Source organism: Sardina pilchardus, chromosome 19 (assembly GCF_963854185.1).
Source record: "Sardina pilchardus chromosome 19, fSarPil1.1, whole genome shotgun sequence".
In the NCBI taxonomy this organism is placed as follows: domain Eukaryota; kingdom Metazoa; phylum Chordata; class Actinopteri; order Clupeiformes; family Clupeidae; genus Sardina; species Sardina pilchardus.
Window position 1 is genome coordinate 1,492,414 of NC_085012.1, and position 18,402 is coordinate 1,510,815.

At 45.4% G+C, this 18,402-nt stretch overlaps 1 protein-coding gene across 7 annotated transcripts; it reads right to left on the reverse strand.

Annotated features, from left to right (window-relative positions):
- ezh2 (enhancer of zeste 2 polycomb repressive complex 2 subunit) lies at positions 1 to 17,375 on the reverse strand. 7 transcript variants are annotated; one of them, XM_062522003.1, is made up of 21 exons: positions 17,346 to 17,364; positions 17,033 to 17,180; positions 14,800 to 14,977; positions 14,125 to 14,253; positions 13,171 to 13,290; positions 12,912 to 13,032; positions 12,286 to 12,468; positions 12,051 to 12,150; positions 11,494 to 11,663; positions 11,199 to 11,296; positions 10,333 to 10,570; positions 6,639 to 6,805; positions 4,793 to 4,884; positions 4,333 to 4,376; positions 3,745 to 3,870; positions 3,206 to 3,384; positions 2,810 to 2,905; positions 2,070 to 2,151; positions 1,893 to 1,973; positions 1,720 to 1,804; positions 1 to 1,595 (listed from the first exon to the last, which is right to left on the reverse strand). In XM_062522003.1, exons 3-21 carry the CDS (start codon positions 14,968 to 14,970, stop codon positions 1,535 to 1,537), a joined length of 2,343 nt encoding a protein of 780 aa, XP_062377987.1. In that variant the 5' UTR covers positions 14,971 to 14,977; positions 17,033 to 17,180; positions 17,346 to 17,364; the 3' UTR covers positions 1 to 1,534. The 7 variants fall into 7 exon arrangements, with proteins under 7 accessions (XP_062377987.1, XP_062377994.1, XP_062377993.1 ...); XM_062522010.1 differs by having other exon boundaries at positions 4,333 to 4,373; positions 11,500 to 11,663; positions 14,854 to 14,977; positions 17,033 to 17,375; XM_062522009.1 differs by having other exon boundaries at positions 11,500 to 11,663; positions 14,854 to 14,977; positions 17,033 to 17,375.
- Positions 17,376 to 18,402: the final 1,027 nt, after the last annotated feature.

The following is an 18,402-nucleotide window of genomic DNA, read 5'->3' on the forward strand; positions in this document are numbered from 1 at the left end:
TTTCAGTTGTAATTCTGGTTTAATAATGATGTCAAAACATTTAAGACCGTCTCAACGTGGTCTCTTATTCCCAAACTGCTGACGTCAGCGGAACACATATGTCCATGGTTGTTACGAGTCACTTGTCACCAATAGTCCCTGTAAACATGTAAGAAATCAGCACCTTTAGATACTCAAGAGGCAGAAATAGGAGGAGTGGTCTCAAACCCTCGGGGGAGAAGGAAGAACTAGAGGAGAAATCAGTTTGTATCAATGTAAATACGTGTTTAAAAAGGGCTTAACCGCACATGGGATACCAATTTACATGAATAATTTAAAAACAATCCCGTTTGACTGCATCCCAGCTAACAAAGAAAAGGGGAAACAAAACAACCTTCACTATCTGGTTAAGTCGTCACAGCAAATTAGGAAAGCTTTCAATAAATTACAAAAATGTATAACTGGTGTACACAGTCCAATACAAATAAATACAGACATCTTCACTCCAGCTCAAAGGTCTTATGAACATGATTCAAGCCAGTATTATTGCTTGCAGCCAAATACATCCTTCCTTATACACTGATTAAGTGATTGCATTTTGTTTGCTTGTTTTTTCTTTTTTCTTTAAACAAACCCCATTCAGCTGCTTTTCAGCTCTCTAGTCGTCTAGCTGCACTGTTGCTTGGTTGACAGTTGACACAAAAAAATGCTGTTAAGATGAAGAGTTCCCTGATTTCTGGTCTATTTGAACCCTCTTTTGTTCATGCATCTAACAAAACTCAGTGTTGTGTTTCCAGTCAGAGGAGATGGATGACGATAAAACTAGACAGTGTTGTATAAGCGAGTGAAGGCACTGCAAAGGTTGACACTGTTCCGCCTCATGACCTTGCGTCTGTAGCGACCTTGTGTACGAGCACATCAGGAAATGCATGCCTCTGTGCTATGGGCTCTTGCAAGGTGGCATGCAAGAGTTTAAAAAGTGACTTTGGTTTCTTGTCTTTTCATTCTTTTTTTTTTTTTCCTTTTTTTTTTTAAAGAACAGAAACAAAAAAAAAACCTTAACTGTGTGGTGTTGAACTGTAAGTGCACAGTGGGTTTTTTTTACTTGAGAAAGCAACGCGTTGAGAACTGTAAAATTTGGTCCAAAGTAAAGAAAGGAAAGCAAAAATACAAAAAAAAAAAATAGGAATAGTCCATCAGTAGCGGTATGAAATGGTCACGATGAAAGAGTGTAGAAGATGGATTGTGAGGCCCAAAAGAAGCATCCTTTGGAACCCCATCTGCTGTAAACGCCAGAGTGAATGTTCAAGTTCTTATGGTACATGAATCCCAGAGAAGGCCTGTCCATAGGAGGAAAGCTCAGAGTGGAAAGACAAACGAAAGACAGAAAAAAGGGCTTTAAAAAAAAAACTCAACGATTCTGAAGACCCCGCTTCACCGTCCCTATTGCAAAAACAAAAGAAAAGCACCTCAGAAAACAGCTGGAAATGCATGTAGGTGGGCGAGAGTTCCTGAAAGGCTTAAGGCATTTTGTTTAAGAGGTAGGTAGATGGCTTCACAGAATTTCCGATTCGCGTTCAATGCCCACATACTTGAGGGCATCAGCTTGGCTATATCTGGAGAGGGGGGGAGGAAAGAGAGAGAGGGTTTCAATGCTTTAACATCATGAAAACACAAAAGAATCACAAAGCCCCTTCCTTTAGTTTGGGATAAACACATAACGTCACATGTTCCTCTTACCTGTAGTCAAAGAAAAGCTCTTCACCAGTTTGTATCGCTCTCTTGGCAAATATGCCAATTCTGTGATCCCCATTTACCATCATCACTGCAAAAGGGAAAAACATGTTACAACAGGATCATGCAGACTGTAATGTAAGACTGAAGGAGAAAAAAAACACAAGTGGACAACTTGCCTTTTGCATAGCAATTGGGGTTAACCGAATGATTTGCAAATCTAATCTTGTTTCCCTTCCTGGTAGCGTCCACAACAAAATCTAAGTAGAGAGAGCAGAAGAGGAACACAATGGTGAGAGTCCCACACAAGACGTCAGGTTGCGCCGTGTGTATCCGCGGCCGGAGGCGCTGCTCACCATTATTCAGATTGAACAGGAAGCTGCACATGTACTTGTCGTAGACTTTTCCTCGACGATCCGCCTCGTCTTGGGAGATGATCTGGACACACAGAACAGGTTACTAAGTGATAAGCACGCGGTCATACACATCCTATGGACCATTCCAACAGGTTACTACGTGATAAGCACGCGGTCATACACATCCTATGGACCATTCCTCCTTCTTTTTATTGGTATCCAGAGCATTATAGAAAAACGTTCACCATTTAAAAGACACCTTGCATTCTTCCCAACAACTGCACACTCAAAAGCAAGGCAGACCAATAACACAAGTCAGGGATCATGGATAAACAATCCAGACCATTCCAACTGCAGAGATAAACATGCATTCCTGGGGCATTTCCGGGGGCACAAACAGAACACAACACTGAGCTAATGGCAACTTGGGGACCGTTTATTTCTTCTTTTCTGAAGTTGACATTTTGTAGAGCATTATGCTAGTCCGATTCATCTTCATTTCAAAGAATCTGTGTTGGTTTTGAATGTTTCAACCGGAAATCCTCCAAGAACAGATTGAAATGGTCTATAATCCACCACACTGACCACACTAGGTTACTGGGCCATGAGCACACACACACACACACATATACACACACACACTATAACCTACCTCACTGATCAAGCACACCATCACACACACACACCCCATATAACCCACCACGCTGACCAAACGTGGCTGATAAAGGACAGTCACTCACCTCTCCACAGTACTCGGAGATGAACTCGTTCTTCTGCACGGGCTCCTTAATGAAGATGCCCCAGCCAGCCACATCAGACGGAGCCAACAGCAGGTGCTGCAGAGAGAACACGCCGCTTAACCCAGGACGCTTCTGATGGAGTGTGTGTGTGTGTGTGGACCCACCTTCTTGGCCCCTCTCGATGCTGTAGTGTGTGTGTGTGTGTGTGTGTGTGTGTGTGTGTGGACCCACCTTCTTGGCCCCTCTCTGGATGGTGTGTGTGTGTGTGTGTGTGTGGACCCACCTTCTTAGCCCCTCTGGATGCTGTAGTGTGTGTGTGTGTGTGTGTGTGTGTGTCCACCTTCTTGGCCCCTCTCTGGATGGTGTGTGTGTGTGTGTGTGTGTGTGTGGACCCACCTTCTTGGCCCCTCTCTGGATGCTGCAGTTCTTGCAGGACACGTTCTTGCTGTCCCAGTGCTCGGCGGCTCCGCAGGTGAGGCAGAGGTCGGGGTCACACTCCCGCACGGCCAGGTAGCACGGACACTGCTTGGTGTTGCACTGGGCCTTACAGCGGCACCCGGGGAAACGGTTCTGACCTACACACACGGACACGCACACACGGACACACACACACACACACACACACACACACACACACCTTTAGAGAAAACCACATTCCTAGCTCTCTACCACATCTCAAGACTGGAAATGGCAGTGAAGTCCCTTCTAAAAAGATGGCGTTCAGCCCGTCCACAGATGTAACAGATGTGTTCAAATTCTGACTAGAACCCGTTTGGATGGCTACTGTTGCTTCATCAGCTTTCATCAGCTTTCTGAGAGGAAGACAAGATATGACGAGCGACGTGGTCGTCGGTTGCCACCACGGACACCTCTACACCAAATCACATCCACACCACACTCACGCCACACTCACGCCACATGCATGCCACACTCACACTCGGAGCTGCACTGGCAGAATTTCTCGCAGAAGTTCTGTGCGGTGACGCAGGGGCAGGAGGCGTCGCAGGGCTGGCGGGGGTGGTCACATGGCTGGTAGTTGTACACGTGATTGGACGAGCCATCTGCGGAGGAGCGGACCAAACAAACAAACAAAGCACACTTAATACACAAACAACAAACATTTAATGCCACAATACTCCACAATGGAAATAAAACAATAACAAACATCACTCTATTTTGGGCTGAGAAGGGGCGTAAGTGACATTTCACCAACTTTACAGGAGAGCCAAAACAAATCTAACTGCTTCTATATGTTCAGTTAAAGACCTTTGGTTTTTGTTCAATAACTATATATTTATAAATATTTTTACTTCTATACTTTTGTCAGCTAAGAGAGCTCATCAAGAGCTTTCAGGTGATATATATAACTCAATTTTGACCAAAATGTCACTTACGCCCCTTTGGTTCTCAGCCCTCAAAATATGTATGCACCAATGTTAGTATGAATCTATATTAAAACCGTTTGAACGCGTTCAGACAGAGACCAAGTTTACAAAGCGCAAGTGATAATCATCCGGACTCACCTTTCTTCAGCTGGATCTTTCGACAGTGCGTGGCCCACAACCTACAGCAGGGACACAAACAAGAGTGGTGATTAAGAGCCAGCTAGCCTGTTTACATTGCTGACCCCTCCCCTCCACTACCCAGAAGGCCCCGTCCACTACACACACACACACACACACACACACACACACACACACACACACACTACCCTGTCCCTTCCACTACGCACACACACTACCCTGTCCACTCCACTTCACACACACACACACACACACACAGCCCTGTCCACTCCACTACACACACACACTACCCTGTCCACTCCACTTCACACACACACACACACACTACCCTGTCCACACACACACACACACACACTACCCTGTCCACTCCACTTCACACACACACACACACTACCCTGTCCACACACACACACACACACACACACACACACACACCCCTGTCTACTGTCCACTGCAGTACCTGTGCTTCCTCTTCTTCTTCCTGGGCGGGGTGTCCTCGTCCTCTGCAGGTGCCGGGATGATGCTCGACTCCTTCACACGGAACTCGTACACCTGCGACACACATGGACAACACCATGAGCACCCTCCACAGGTGATGCAATGCGCAGAAATAAGCGCGTAGCTGCCAGCCTGCACACACACACACACACACACACACACACACGCGGGCGCTCTGTCTGTCTCTCAGCCTCCACACGGCTGCACACACACACACACACACACACACACACACACACACACACGCGGGCGCTCTGTCTGTCTCTCAGCCTCCACACGGCTGCACACACACACGCGGCCGCTCAATAAGCGCGTAGCTGCCAGCCTCCACACACACACACACACACACGCGGCCGCTCTGTCTGTCTCTCAGCCCCGCTTTACGCACGGGTTGCATCATTTCTGCCCTACATTTCACCCTGGGTTTTTGACGACACTGATCAAAGTTCTCAGCGGTATCTTAAATTAATAACAAATACAGTAAATCTAATCTAAATACACTGAGCTACTGAAAGACACCAGGGCTATATTGTTTATTCTAATGGGATCTGGTTTTAAAATGTCAGAAATCCCCTCCATCATATCTTTTTATCCACTTTCATAAGGAAACACAGGGCATATGGGCTAATGTCAGGGCATATAGGCTAATGTCAGGGCATATGGGCATAGGCTAATGTCAGGGCATATGGGCTAATGTCAGGACATATGGGCATATGGGCTAATGTCAGGACATATGGGCATAGGCTAATGTCAGACCCTCAGTCTCTCATAGTATCTCCATAGGTCTCCTGAACATGATGGCTGACCTCTGATGACACCTTGAGCCTTGAAGCAGCTGCTCTCTTATGCGCACTGCTGATACGAGCAGGTTACCTAGTTTAGTAACGAATCAATCTCCACCTTATCGCTCCTAATGCACTGCTGATACGAGCAGGTTACTTAGTTTAGTAACGAATCAATCTCCACCTTATCGCTCCTAATGCACTGCTGATACGAGCAGGTTACTTAGTTTAGTAACGAATCAATCTCCACCTTATCGCTCCTAATGCACTGCTGATACGAGCAGGTTACCTAGTTTAGTAACGAATCAATCTCCACCTTATCGCTCCTAATGCACTGCTGATACGAGCAGGTTACTTAGTTTAGCAACGAATCAATCTCCACCTTATCGCTCCTAATGCACTGCTGATACGAGCAGGTTACTTAGTTTAGTAACGAATCAATCTCCACCTTATCGCTCCTAATGCACTGCTGATACGAGCAGGTTACCTAGTTTAGTAACGAATCAATCTCCACCTTATCGCTCCTAATGCACTGCTGATACGAGCAGGTTACTTAGTTTAGTAACGAATCAATCTCCACCTTATCGCTCCTAATGCACTGCTGATACGAGCAGGTTACCTAGTTTAGTAACGAATCAATCTCCACCTTGTCGTTTTTAATGCATTGCTGATACGAACAGGCTACCTAGTTTAACAACGGATTCTTTTTCTTTCAGCATCTACTGACATCTAAAAACCCACGTCCATTCATACAGACTAACACACGAAACTCACGACTATCTCATTGATATAACAACTTTAGTTAACAGTTTAGAAACGTGTTACTCATTGACACACCCTCCCCAGAGCAGCTGCATTTCTAAAACGCTATGAGTAGTGCCATGGTGGAGTCTGCTGCTCTATTCAGATCTCTCCCGTGTTCTTTAGTGGTGTGTGTGTGTGTGTGTGTGTGTGTGTGTGTGTGTGTGTGTGTGTGTGTGTGTGTGTGTAGCAGAGCAGGAGCGTGAGGTTGCGAGGTCAGCTCACCTGTCTGCAGGTCTTGGTGCCGATGAGGCGGGCGATGGCGCAGTAGTTGTCGTAGTAGGTGCCGATGAGAACCCTGAAGAGTGAAGCCTCGGCGCCGCTCCAGTCCACGTCCTCCGGCTCCGCACTCAGCTTCAGCTTCACCGGCGTCTGGCACCGCGAGTTCGCCTCTGGAGGGACAACACACGTCAACAACAACAGCAACAACAACAACAACAACAACAACAACAACAACAACAACAGGATAATACATCTCCAGTTCATCTCTGGGTGAACAACACACGTCAACACGACAACAGCAACAACAACAACAACAACAACAACATGATAATACATCTCCAGTTCATCTCTGGGTGAACAACACACGTCAACATGACAACAGCAAAAACAAGACAATACATCTCCAGTTCACATCTGGGGGAACAACACACATCAACAGCAGCAGCAACAACAACAACAACAACAAGATGATACAACTCCGATTTGCCTCGGGGGGGCATTCATTTTCCAGTGCAACAAGATGCGTAGACCTACACGACGGGCCAAATTTGAGCGACTCACTTCTGCCCAGGCATGAGTAGTGATAGCGGACGCTGGGAAGGCTTTAAATAGCCCTGGGAATATTTGGAAATGACCTTGGGAATATTTAGAGGTTATGAGAAGCGGGTCAGTTGTCAGGTTACCACCAGCCTCATCCTGGGGAGCCAATATTCCTCTGCTGGGAGAGGGAGCTAAATCAATAATCACTAGTCCAATATTCCTCTGCTGGGAGAGGGAGCTAAATCAATAATCACTAGTCCAATACTCCTAAATCAATAGTCACTAGTCCAATACTCCTCTACTGGGAGAAGGAGATAAATCAATAATCACTAGTCCAATACTCCTCTACTGGGAGAAGGAGATAAATCAATAATCACTAGTCCAATACTCCTCTACTGGGAGAAGGAGATAAATCAATAATCACTAGTCCAATACTCCTCTACTGGGAGAAGGAGCTAAATCAATAATCACTAGTCCAATACTCCTCTACTGGGAGAAGGAGATAAATCAATAATCACAAGTCCAATACTCCTCTACTGGGGGAAGGAGATAAATCAATAATCACTAGTCCAATACTCCTCTACTGGGGGAAGGAGCTAAATCAATAATCACTAGTCCAATACTCCTCTACTGGGGGAAGGAGCTAAATCAATAATCACTAGTCCAATACTCCTAAATCAATAATCACTAGTCCAATACTCCTCTACTGGGAGAAGGAGATAAATCAATAATCACTAGTCCAATACTCCTAAATCAATAGTCACTAGTCCAATATTCCTCTACTGGGAGAGGGAGCTTTTTGATAGTCACTAGTCCAATACTCCTCTACTGGGAGAAGGAGCTAAATCAATAATCACTAGTCCAATACTCCTCTGCTGGGAGAGGAAGCTAAATCAATAGTCACTAGTCCAATACTCCTAAATCAATAGTCACTACTAGTCCAATAATCAATAGTCACTAGTCCCCCTGCTGTGTGCAACCAAGCGCAGTAAACTCCCAACGGAGCTCGAAATGGTCTGATAACAACAGTCACATTTTGACACATCCAACTACAGCAGTCCTGTCAGTAGTGTAGACATCCAACTAGAGCAGTCCTGTCAGTAGTGTAGACATCCAACTAGAGCAGTCCTGTCAGTAGTCTCTCAGTAGATATCCAACTAGAGCAGCGTTTCTCAAACTGTGGGGCGCGCCCCACTAGTGGGGCGCAGAGACATGCCAGGTGGGGCGCGAGCTGACGTGAAAAACCGGAGATTTCTTTTTAAAGCCTGTGCCTTCCTTTATTGATAATGACGAGAATGCACCTCCATCTCACAAAACAAACACAAACAAGGTAATCTAGACTCTTGTAGGCCTATCATTGACCAGATGAAAATGTTAGTCTGTCCTGGAATCATAGTCCGAAAAAAATGATTGATGTCGGAATTTTAATTGCCGCGGAAACAAAAAAAACCCGTCTAAGTTCGAGACGAGCGCAGTAAAATTGAAGGATATCTTGGCTATCTGTCCGACGATCTGTCTGCCAAAAGTAGGCCCACTGCAGATGAACTATTCAACATTGATCTCAACAATTAGTCTACCTGGCAGAACATGACATCAAATGGGAAAACTGTGAGGGACTTTGCTCGGTTGGCGCACAGACGATAGCAGGTAAAAGAAATGCTATCGTCGTGATAAAGAGGGTAGCGCCTGATGCGCAACGGACGGACTGTTTCATTCAGGGAAGCGCTCATGTCAAGGCCTGACCTGAATAAGATTTTGAACGAGGTTGTGAGATTGGTGAACCTTCATTTATAACACAATGGTAGCATATTGTTGCCCCTTTTTCTTTATTTTTGGAAATCAGCTTTTTTTTTAAGCAAGGATGGACACCTTGTCAATAACTGACATTATTGGTCATTGATTTAGATTTTTATTTTCTCTATTTTTGAAGTGATAATCTGTCGTCAAATGTTATTTGTTAGGCCTATGTAGCCTATATTTAGCAACTGACATTATGTCAATACATTTTAAATTTTTGAGCTTGACCTACTACTTTTTTAGAGTGATGATGACAGGTGGGGCTCGAGAAAGCCCCCTTGATCAAAGTGGGGAATGAAAGAAAAAGTTTGAGAACCACTGAACTAGAGCAACCCTGTCAGTACTCAGTAGTCTCTCAGTAGATATCCAACTAAAGCAACCCTGTCAGTACTCAGTAGTCTCTCAGTAGATATCCAACTAAAGCAACCCTGTCAGTACTCAGTAGTCTCTCAGTAGATATCCAACTAAAGCAACCCTGTCAGTACTCAGTAGTCTCTCAGTAGATATCCAACTAGAGCAACCCTGTCAGTACTCGGTAGTCTCTCAGTAGATATCCAACTAAAGCAACCCTGTCAGTACTCAGTAGTCTCTCAGTAGATATCCAACTAGAGCAACCCTGTCAGTACTCGGTAGTCTCTCAGTAGATATCCAACTAAAGCAACCCTGTCAGTACTCGGTAGTCTCTCAGTAGATATCCAACTAAAGCAACCCTGTCAGTACTCAGTAGTCTCTCAGTAGATATCCAACTAGAGCAGTCCTGTCAGTATGGCCTCGGTAGTCTCTCAGTAGATATCCAACTAGAGCAACCCTGTCAGTACTCGGTAGCCTCTCAGTAGATGGCCAGGCCAGGAGGCCATTCATTCAGTCCATCTCATCAAACAAAGATATTGTGTGAACACTACTTAAAGTGAAGTGCAGTGAACTGCCTCAATTCCAACACATATTGTTTTTTGAACATATTTTTTTTCACATTACACACACACCAAAGGTTGACTTTGCCATCAAGGTATTAAAAACAACTTTTTGAAGAGCCCTTATTGAAATATTGACCAAACCTCAACAGAGAGACACGTCACAAGCACAGTGATGGTATTGTCTGGTGGGCCTACAGGAAGCCTCATCTCCTCCTAGAGTAGAGTAGTCAAGGGGTGCCTCTCATTTGGTCTTTTATACACCCTCCCTTCCTTCCTCTATCCTCGTCCTCACTGATCAAGATAAAGAATGATGGGGCAGCAACAATGGGGTAGTCTATCCAGTGTTAGTTATAGATCAGTGGGAACGCCCCTTGAGGACGGAGCATCGAGGATCGAGGAGAGCGTTTGAGGGGCACCCCTGGCACCTGGTCTCTCGCGCTGCCTACCTGAGGAGCTGGTGGTCTCGTCCTTCTTGTCATCGTCGTCTTTGTCGTTGGAGTCGGGTCCGTCGGGGCCGCCCTCGCGGTCGCTGTCCGTGTCCTTGGTGTCGGTGCTGACGGTGGGGGTGCTGGGCCGGCTGCTGCTGTTAGGCTGTCGCCCCCGGCGACGGCCAACCGGCCGCTTAGACGGCGTCTTGGCCCGCTCCGGCACGGGGCCAACAGGGTACTCGCGCACCACGCCATCCTGACGAGGGAGGACAGCACAGGTTAACACTAACAGGGTACTAGTGCACCACGCCATCCTGACGAGGGAGGACAGCACAGGTTAACATTAACAGGGTACTCGCGCACCACGCCATCCTGACGAGGGAGGACAGCACAGGTTAACATTAACAGGGTACTAGTGCACTACACCATCCTGACGAGGGAGGACAGCACAGGTTAACATTAAGAGCTACAATGTGCAATCGTTAGGTGTTAAGATTGAATAGAGCATTCATAACCACAGGTTGGTTAGTGTCTTGACCAACAAAAGCTAATAGCATGAGTCCTTTATATCTACAAAGAAGAGTTCCCTATGTTGTGACGTTATGCTATATTGATACAGTGGCGGAAAAATAACATACTCCACATTTTTAAATCACAATGAAGTGTCAGCGTGGCCAAAAGTGAAACTTTATTCAAAGCTACGCCGAAGTTGCCCGCTTTCTGCAGGACCTGTTACTCATCCTACAGTCAGAATTCAAGTTATGCTTTAAACATATTAGAGGTTGCTACACAAGAACTAAATGCTGGGCTACCTCTAAGCTAACCGTCTGAGCTTGAAATCTACTACATTCAAAAGAGGCATCGCAGGTGAGCAGCTTCTTTACCTGAACCAGGTACATGTAGCATTCCACCCCGCAGGGCTTGCTGTCCACCATATTCTCCATATTCTTGCGCTTGTACGTGTTTGGGGTGGCATGGAAAGCTGCGGGATCACGAAGCAAAAAGACACAAAGTCAAAACCCTCATCTTAAGCTTATCAATAAACACATAAAACAATCACACTATGAATGAACATCACACTATGGCAAACAACCATTGACTCATGGCTATGAACGTTTTAACACCAAACTAATATTTTTGACAATATGGGTAAGGAAATGGATGAGAAGGGTCACACACACTCACGGTGGAGGAAACAGTCGTATTTGAAGCAGCGGCGGCAGAAGAGCGTGTGGAAGGAGTGCAGGCTCTGCTCGCGCTGAACAGACTTGGCGTTCGGGCCGTCGATGTTGGGGGTGCACTCGGGCGGCAGAGCTCCAGGAAGCTGCTGTTCCGTCAGCTCTTTATACCTGCAGCACAGAGCAGAGCAGAGCACAGCAGAGGGGGGATGAGACGCCAACCACAACACACTTTCACTTCATACATACATACACAAACAAACAAACACACACACACACACACGCTCTGACAGAATCACCAACACTGCTTTTCTACAGACATGATTACAAAAGACTTTCTGGAAGGTCTGTGTTTGCATTTGTGATATTTATATTAATATTGTGTGTGTGTGTGTGTGTGTGTGTGTGTGTAGAACTTGCCCTCTGTGTTTGCATTTGTGATATTTATATTAATGTGTGTGTGTGTGTGTGGGGGGGGGGGGGGGGGGGGGTAGATCAGTGCAAAAGGAAGTGGTGATCAGCGGTCAGCAGCTGCGCAGAGGGCACAGCGACTCTTACTTCTCTTTCAGCTCCTCGGTGGAGCCTTTGTCGGGGAACATGGAGGAGATCGCCTCAAAAATCTTATCTGAGGGGAACTTCTTAGAGTCGTTGGCTCTACCTGTGACACAAACAACAAACAATTCAGCATGGCAGCATTTAAAAACAAACAAACAAAAAGCAATTGACCAAAGTCAAAGCCAGGGTGTGATGCAGTGCTGCTGAGATTTCCACAGGTCGGTCTAATCCAACTCACTCTCGGAGTTGCCCTGCTGGTCCTTGTGGGAGTCTTCGGTCTCATACTTTCCATCACAGTTCTCCACCTTCTCCAGCTTAAAGTCCTGCTGGTCATCTTCCTCATCGTCATCCTCATAGTCGCTGTACTGATTGAGTGCGCCGACCAGCTCAACAAAGATCTCGTCGTTTATGAAGCCACACTCTAAAAGAAAAAAAATCAAAGATCTCATTGTTTATGAAGTCACACTTTAAAAGAAGAGAAGCAAAGCTAATGTCCTAGGGCCATGGCAACGGGGCCCAGCCTGGTCTTAACTCAGCGTTCCGAAGAAGGCTGTGGTTGCCATACCAGACGACAAAGAATCTTTGCAACAGGCCAATTAATGCTTGCAGTCATTGTTCTATAGGCATTCACATGAATGCAAAGACCGGGCGGAGTTAACTCTAGGCATCAGTTGGTGCAACTGACATAAATTCAACTCAAGCTAACACTGGTCAGACCAACTTAGCAGTTAGGACCAGGCGAAGCAAAGGCCAGTTGGTGGAACCGGCCCCTGGCCTGTGAAATCAACCCATCTCACAATGGATATGCAAGCTAGACACAAATGAATAAAGCAAAGTAAACACGTTTAGTTAACCTACACGTACCTCTGTCTCCGTGAACTTTGCCATCATAGTTCTTTATGAGCTCTTCGATGAAGGTGCCGTCTTGGTCCAAGATTTCATCCCCCATGTAAGGGATGTTATGCAAAACCGTTTCATCCTCCACCTACAAGACCAGAGAGCATCATGCGTCATGTGTCTACACTAAACCCAATTGCCACTCTAAAGAGATGGTCCTAGTTCAGAAGCATGATTTGATGATCACAGCGGCATTAACGAACACGTGGCACTGCGGCAGCTTTACCATGAAGTTCTGCTGAAGGGGCGACCAGGAGTACATGACCGGCACGGAGGCGACGGCGTTCAGCGTCTTCAGAGGAATCACTTGCCTGGAGAACTCGGAAAAGCCGCTATCCACAGTGCACTGGCGGGTGAAGATAAATGACACTGATTTACTGTTATGGTACATCGGTGACATCACAACACAGCTCCCCCGAGGAGAGGGCAGAAGATGATATGTGGGCTGTCAAGAGGAGGAGGCAGAACGCAGGCCAACAGAGTCAACGTCAAGAGGAGGAGGCAGAACGCAGGCCAACAGAGTCAACGTCAAGCCACATTACGATTCATCAGTGATAAATGCAAGGGCTGCAAAGAGAACCACTGAGCAAGCACAGAGTCAATGCAGCCCCCCCCCCCCCCCCCCCCCATCACCTAATTGCACAGCCAAACTAGTGATCTAATCACAGCCAAACTAGTGATCTAATCACAGCCAAACTAGTGATCTAATCACAGCCAAACTAGTGATCTAATCACAGCCAAACTAGTGATCTAATCACAGCCAAACTAGTGATCTAATCACAGCCAAACTAGTGATCTAGTCACAGCCAAACTAGTGATCTAGTCACAGCCAAACTAGTGATCTAATCACAGCCAAACTAGTGATCTAATCACAGCCAAACTAGTGATCTAATCACAGCCAAACTAGTGATCTAATCACAGCCAAACTAGTGATCTAATCACAGCCAAACTAGTGATCTAGTCACAGCCAAACTAGTGATCTAATCACAGCTGGCTTCCAACATAGTTTTAGTGCAACATGGTGTTGTTCACTTTAGTCAGCTAGCTTTCCCACCCTCGTGAACTACAAGCTGAGTCATCACAGACAGCACACTAGAGACAAGCACTCTGAACAGTGAGGCAGGCGTGTGGACCATGTCGGGGGGGGGGGGGGGGGGTTTAATAAAACTGCAGTGCTGACCTCTCTTGTCCCCCGTAAGGAGCTTACGGACGTCATAATGTGCACAGGCTGGATCCGCCTCGTCTTCCACTCCTGGTTGAGGATGTCCGTACGCTCCATGATCTTCTGCCTGTTGGAATTGAACATGCTCTACAGAAGAGAAACAACATGCGCAGGTTAGAGCACATATTGGAATTGAACATGCTCTACACAACAACAACAACAACATGCACAGGTTAGAGCACATGTTGGAATTGAACATGCTCTACGCAAGAACAACAACATGCACATGTACTCATCGATAAGAGAGGGAGTAGACTGCTCTCTCTTACTCTTAGCCTTTGATACATACGATCAATACAGAATTCTCTAAAACGGTATGGAGGTGGAGCTGCAGCATCTGTATCGACTGCAGCATCTGTACCACATTTGGGTCCAAGTACTCACTAAAACCCAGGCTCAAGTCTCACCCATTTGGGTCTAAGTACTCACTAAAAACCCAGGCTCAAGTCTCACCCATTTGGGTCCAAGTACTCACTAAAAACCCAGGCTCAAGTCTCACCCATTTGGGTCTAAGTACTCACTAAAAACCCAGGCTCAAGTCTCACCCATTTGGGTCCAAGTACTCACTAAAAACCCAGGCTCAAGTCTCACCCATTTGGGCTCAAGTGTTTTAAACAGCTGATGTGCTCCTACCTTCTGCGGAGCTCGACAGAACACCTGAGCGATAGGTCGGTGTCTGGTACCCACCTTGATCTCGTCGGCCCTCCTGAAGCGCTTCAGCTGGCGCAGGCGCATGTACTCAGACTTCACCCGCTTCCGCCAGCACACGGGGCGCTTCTCAGATCTCTTCCCGGTCAAGCCCATCGCTACCCTGCGGCATCAGGACACGCAGGCGAGAGATCAGAGGTGGACAACTTTGGATTGGGTAACATGGATGACATTTATAAGCAACGGAAAGAAATGAGTGAAGTGTACTCTAAAGCTCATGCTAAAATAAACAGGAACAGCTACTCTACTGTAACCATTTTTTTTTGGGGGGGGGGGGGGGGGACAAGAGTGGCACTGGACTGAGGCTGTTGCTGGTTCAAAACTAACCAGTGAATGGCAACACTAGTGCACAGTCAGTCACCAGTGCAAAAGTGACTGGTTTTCTATAAAAATGTCAGGTTACTTGTACAATGCACATGCGTTTCATTTCCTGCTGTGTAGGAGGATGAAAGCCAACACACATCACAGTATCAGTGTCAGATCTGGAAACATCCCCAAGTTCCTTTGTCAACACTATTAAAATGATCGCCTATGTGATGCAAATCAACTGATAGACACTTCTTAGAACTGCTGAACCAAAATGTGTTAACAGCAAGCATGTGTGCTGGAAAAATCACAAGCAGACACCGAGGAACTTGGTACTGATGTAGCGCCCCTACTGTCAAACAAGGGACTTTTCCACAGTGCAAAGCTAGATAGCCTAGGCAGCATAACAATCAATACATAGCTACACCAAACGATCATGCACATCTCTGTAGTAGTGAGGTTATTTGAAAATAATTGTGATTCAACATTCACAGATTCAAGAGAGCGTCGCTGTAGAGAGCAAGCTTGCCTAAATAATTGCCTGGCTTGACAGTCAAACCGCTAGCCAGCGAGGTAGCTACACTGAACTCATTACCCTCTCGGAATGTTTTGTCCTAGTGATCAACGTTAGTAGTGGACGGATCCTTCAAAATGTAACGTGAAATTCGTTTGTTAAGCCTGAGCGAAACATCTCTAAACGAATTTTCAAATAAATTAAATTATTGTGTCTTACCAAAAAAAGGCATCAGCTGTAATGCAGCGTCTCTGAGCTCGATGAGGACCTGTTGTCTCGAATCTATCATTTTCTGACTACCGGTAGGCTACATTTTCAAGTTTTAAGAACAGATTTCGACTAATATCTGTCAACTAACCGACTACCTAAGGCTAGAACACACACGTTTCGGTAACTGAGTATCTGATGAGGATACAAGGTTAACGTTAGTGAAATTAATTGATCTACCAAGCCTGTTCTTTTTGTTCCATCGTTGAGGTTTATGTTGCTCGACAATGGCGTAACGTTAGCGTTAAAGAATTTATCTGGCCAAGTCACAAGCTAACCGATAATTGTAACGTTAACGCTGGCTTGCTCTTTGGATTTCCGGCAGAATAACTGACGTTAATCGTTGAAGTATCTAGTTAATTACAGACCCGCGAAGTAAGCCAGCCACTTTAGCTAACTAACTTAATAATAACAACCTAGGCTATCTGAAATGACAATTGAAGTGTCAATTTGGCTACCATACTGGCTAACGGAGCCTTCCTTTCTATCTTAACATTGACGTTACCATCTCTAGATAGTTCTAGTTAAGGAAAAAAAACTGTAAACTGGCAGATAAGTATGTAACATTAATCATGACAATTTCCATTCCACAATCACAACAATGAGTACTACTACAACCGGGTAGAATTGTGGCTAGTATTATCTTAGGAAATGGCTACTGTTACAGGAAGAATATATGGAGAATTCATGTTAGCGAGCTATCATATCGTACTAACTTCACGCTAACGTTAGCAAACGCTATCCATTTTAAAACCGCGTGACAATTCGGGGGTGTCAAGTCAACTGTCGCTAACTTTGTCTTCTGTCTGACAAAATCCAGCTAACGTCAGCATAAGTAACTTTCGTTACCCGCTTACCGACCAAGTTGAAGCCAAGCAATAACTGTGTCTTCTCAGTCAAACTGCCAGATTCATAGTACAAATGATAGCCCTCCCGGTATCTCAATTTGAAAGTGTTAGCAGAAGCTAAGTGCTATCCTGCTAACATCTCATTAAACACAATAACGCAAACCAACAGCTACGTTGAAACTGACAGTTGCAACAAAATACTGCATTTCCCGGGTTTTCTTACCTGCAGGCGGGGTCTACTCCACATTCAAAGAAATAACCTGAGATCTGTGTCTAAACCCGCCAGTTCGAGATTAGTGGCTAGCCGACAGAGCTAGCAAAAAGGGGGGTCGTTTCACCTCCGCGCGTCCGCGACAGCCAATACCGGCGAGCTTAACTCAATATACAAAACAAATGGTTATGTTTGTCCTGGAATCCGTGTCGTTAGTTATTCTACTGTTATAAAAATAGTAGTCGGTCAGACTGTACAGAATTGTTCATGTGCTCTCTGTGATTATGCTCAATATCAATATTTCCGTTTGAATAACTATTCCAACCTTCTATCGCCGTCTCTTTCACTCAGAATTCGCCGCCCACTTCGAACACTGCAGATTCATCGAGCGCCAAACATATTGTCCAATCATAACAAGTGATATTTTAGCGTCTCAATGCCGAGAGATCCGACTGGTCAGTCGATAACATGCCTTGAGCCAATCAGAGACGGTTCTGCTATGGGGGCCCCGGTGTGGGGGACATGTGGAGAACTTCTCTTTGTTCTTGAGGTAGAGCAGCGAACGGATTTTTGACCAAGACAAACGTCTGGCCAGTTTAATGTATAAATAATGCATTTTAGGATTACAGGTCCCTGTTATTAGTGGCAAGGAGGGTGCCATTCTTCGATGTTCGGTGTAAGACAAGATGAACATCGCTGCTATACATAATGCAGGACGACATTCAATAAGAGTAAATGCTGTGCGTAATTCTCAATCAGCATATGTAATTGCCATGGTGCAGCACTAGCAGAGATTTTCAATTAGATGTTATGCAGCGCCTTAATCTCTTTGCCCTCGATGTTTTCACTTCTCCTATGTATGCACCGAGGTCACTCGGTTTATTATGTCCCACCCACACGAGGACCATATCCACTGAAACTACAGTGACATCAGCATGTATAATCTATGGAGCATACTGCTTACTAATACAATTCACTTCCATCGAATGCTTCTGTGCTGTGTCTACAACTGTGCAGCGACAAGAAAACAATTCTTTAATTTCTAATGGCATGAGACAGACCTCTGGTAAATAGCAGAGACCATCTTGATCAGCATTTTACTTACAACAATAAAACATAATCAAATGAGTTTGATAATGAATAATATTATCAGATTAATTTGATTAATATGAATATTGACCAGGGAGGATCTGTTTGATTAAGTGCAGAGATATCAGAATATGGCATCTGGAAATTACATAAAATAAATAAATAAAACGTACATCGTATTACATTCTATAAACTACTATAATGACCCTCGATTACTAATTCTCCCTGGCTGTAACTGATCAAATGGTATGACCTTAGAATGTATGGCATTGGCTGGTGATACCCTGTTAGAA

Coding starts and splice junctions, on each gene's coding strand:
- ezh2 (XM_062522003.1), bottom strand. CDS start 14,970: ATGGGCTTGACCGGGAAGAGATCTGAGAAGCGCCCCGTGTGCTGGCGG. Junction 13,291..14,124: donor CCTTACGGGGGACAAGAGAG/GTCAGCACTGCA, acceptor TTCACCCGCCAG/TGCACTGTGGATAGCGGCTT. Junction 2,152..2,809: donor TCTCCGAGTACTGTGGAGAG/GTGAGTGACTGT, acceptor CTGTGTGTCCAG/ATCATCTCCCAAGACGAGGC.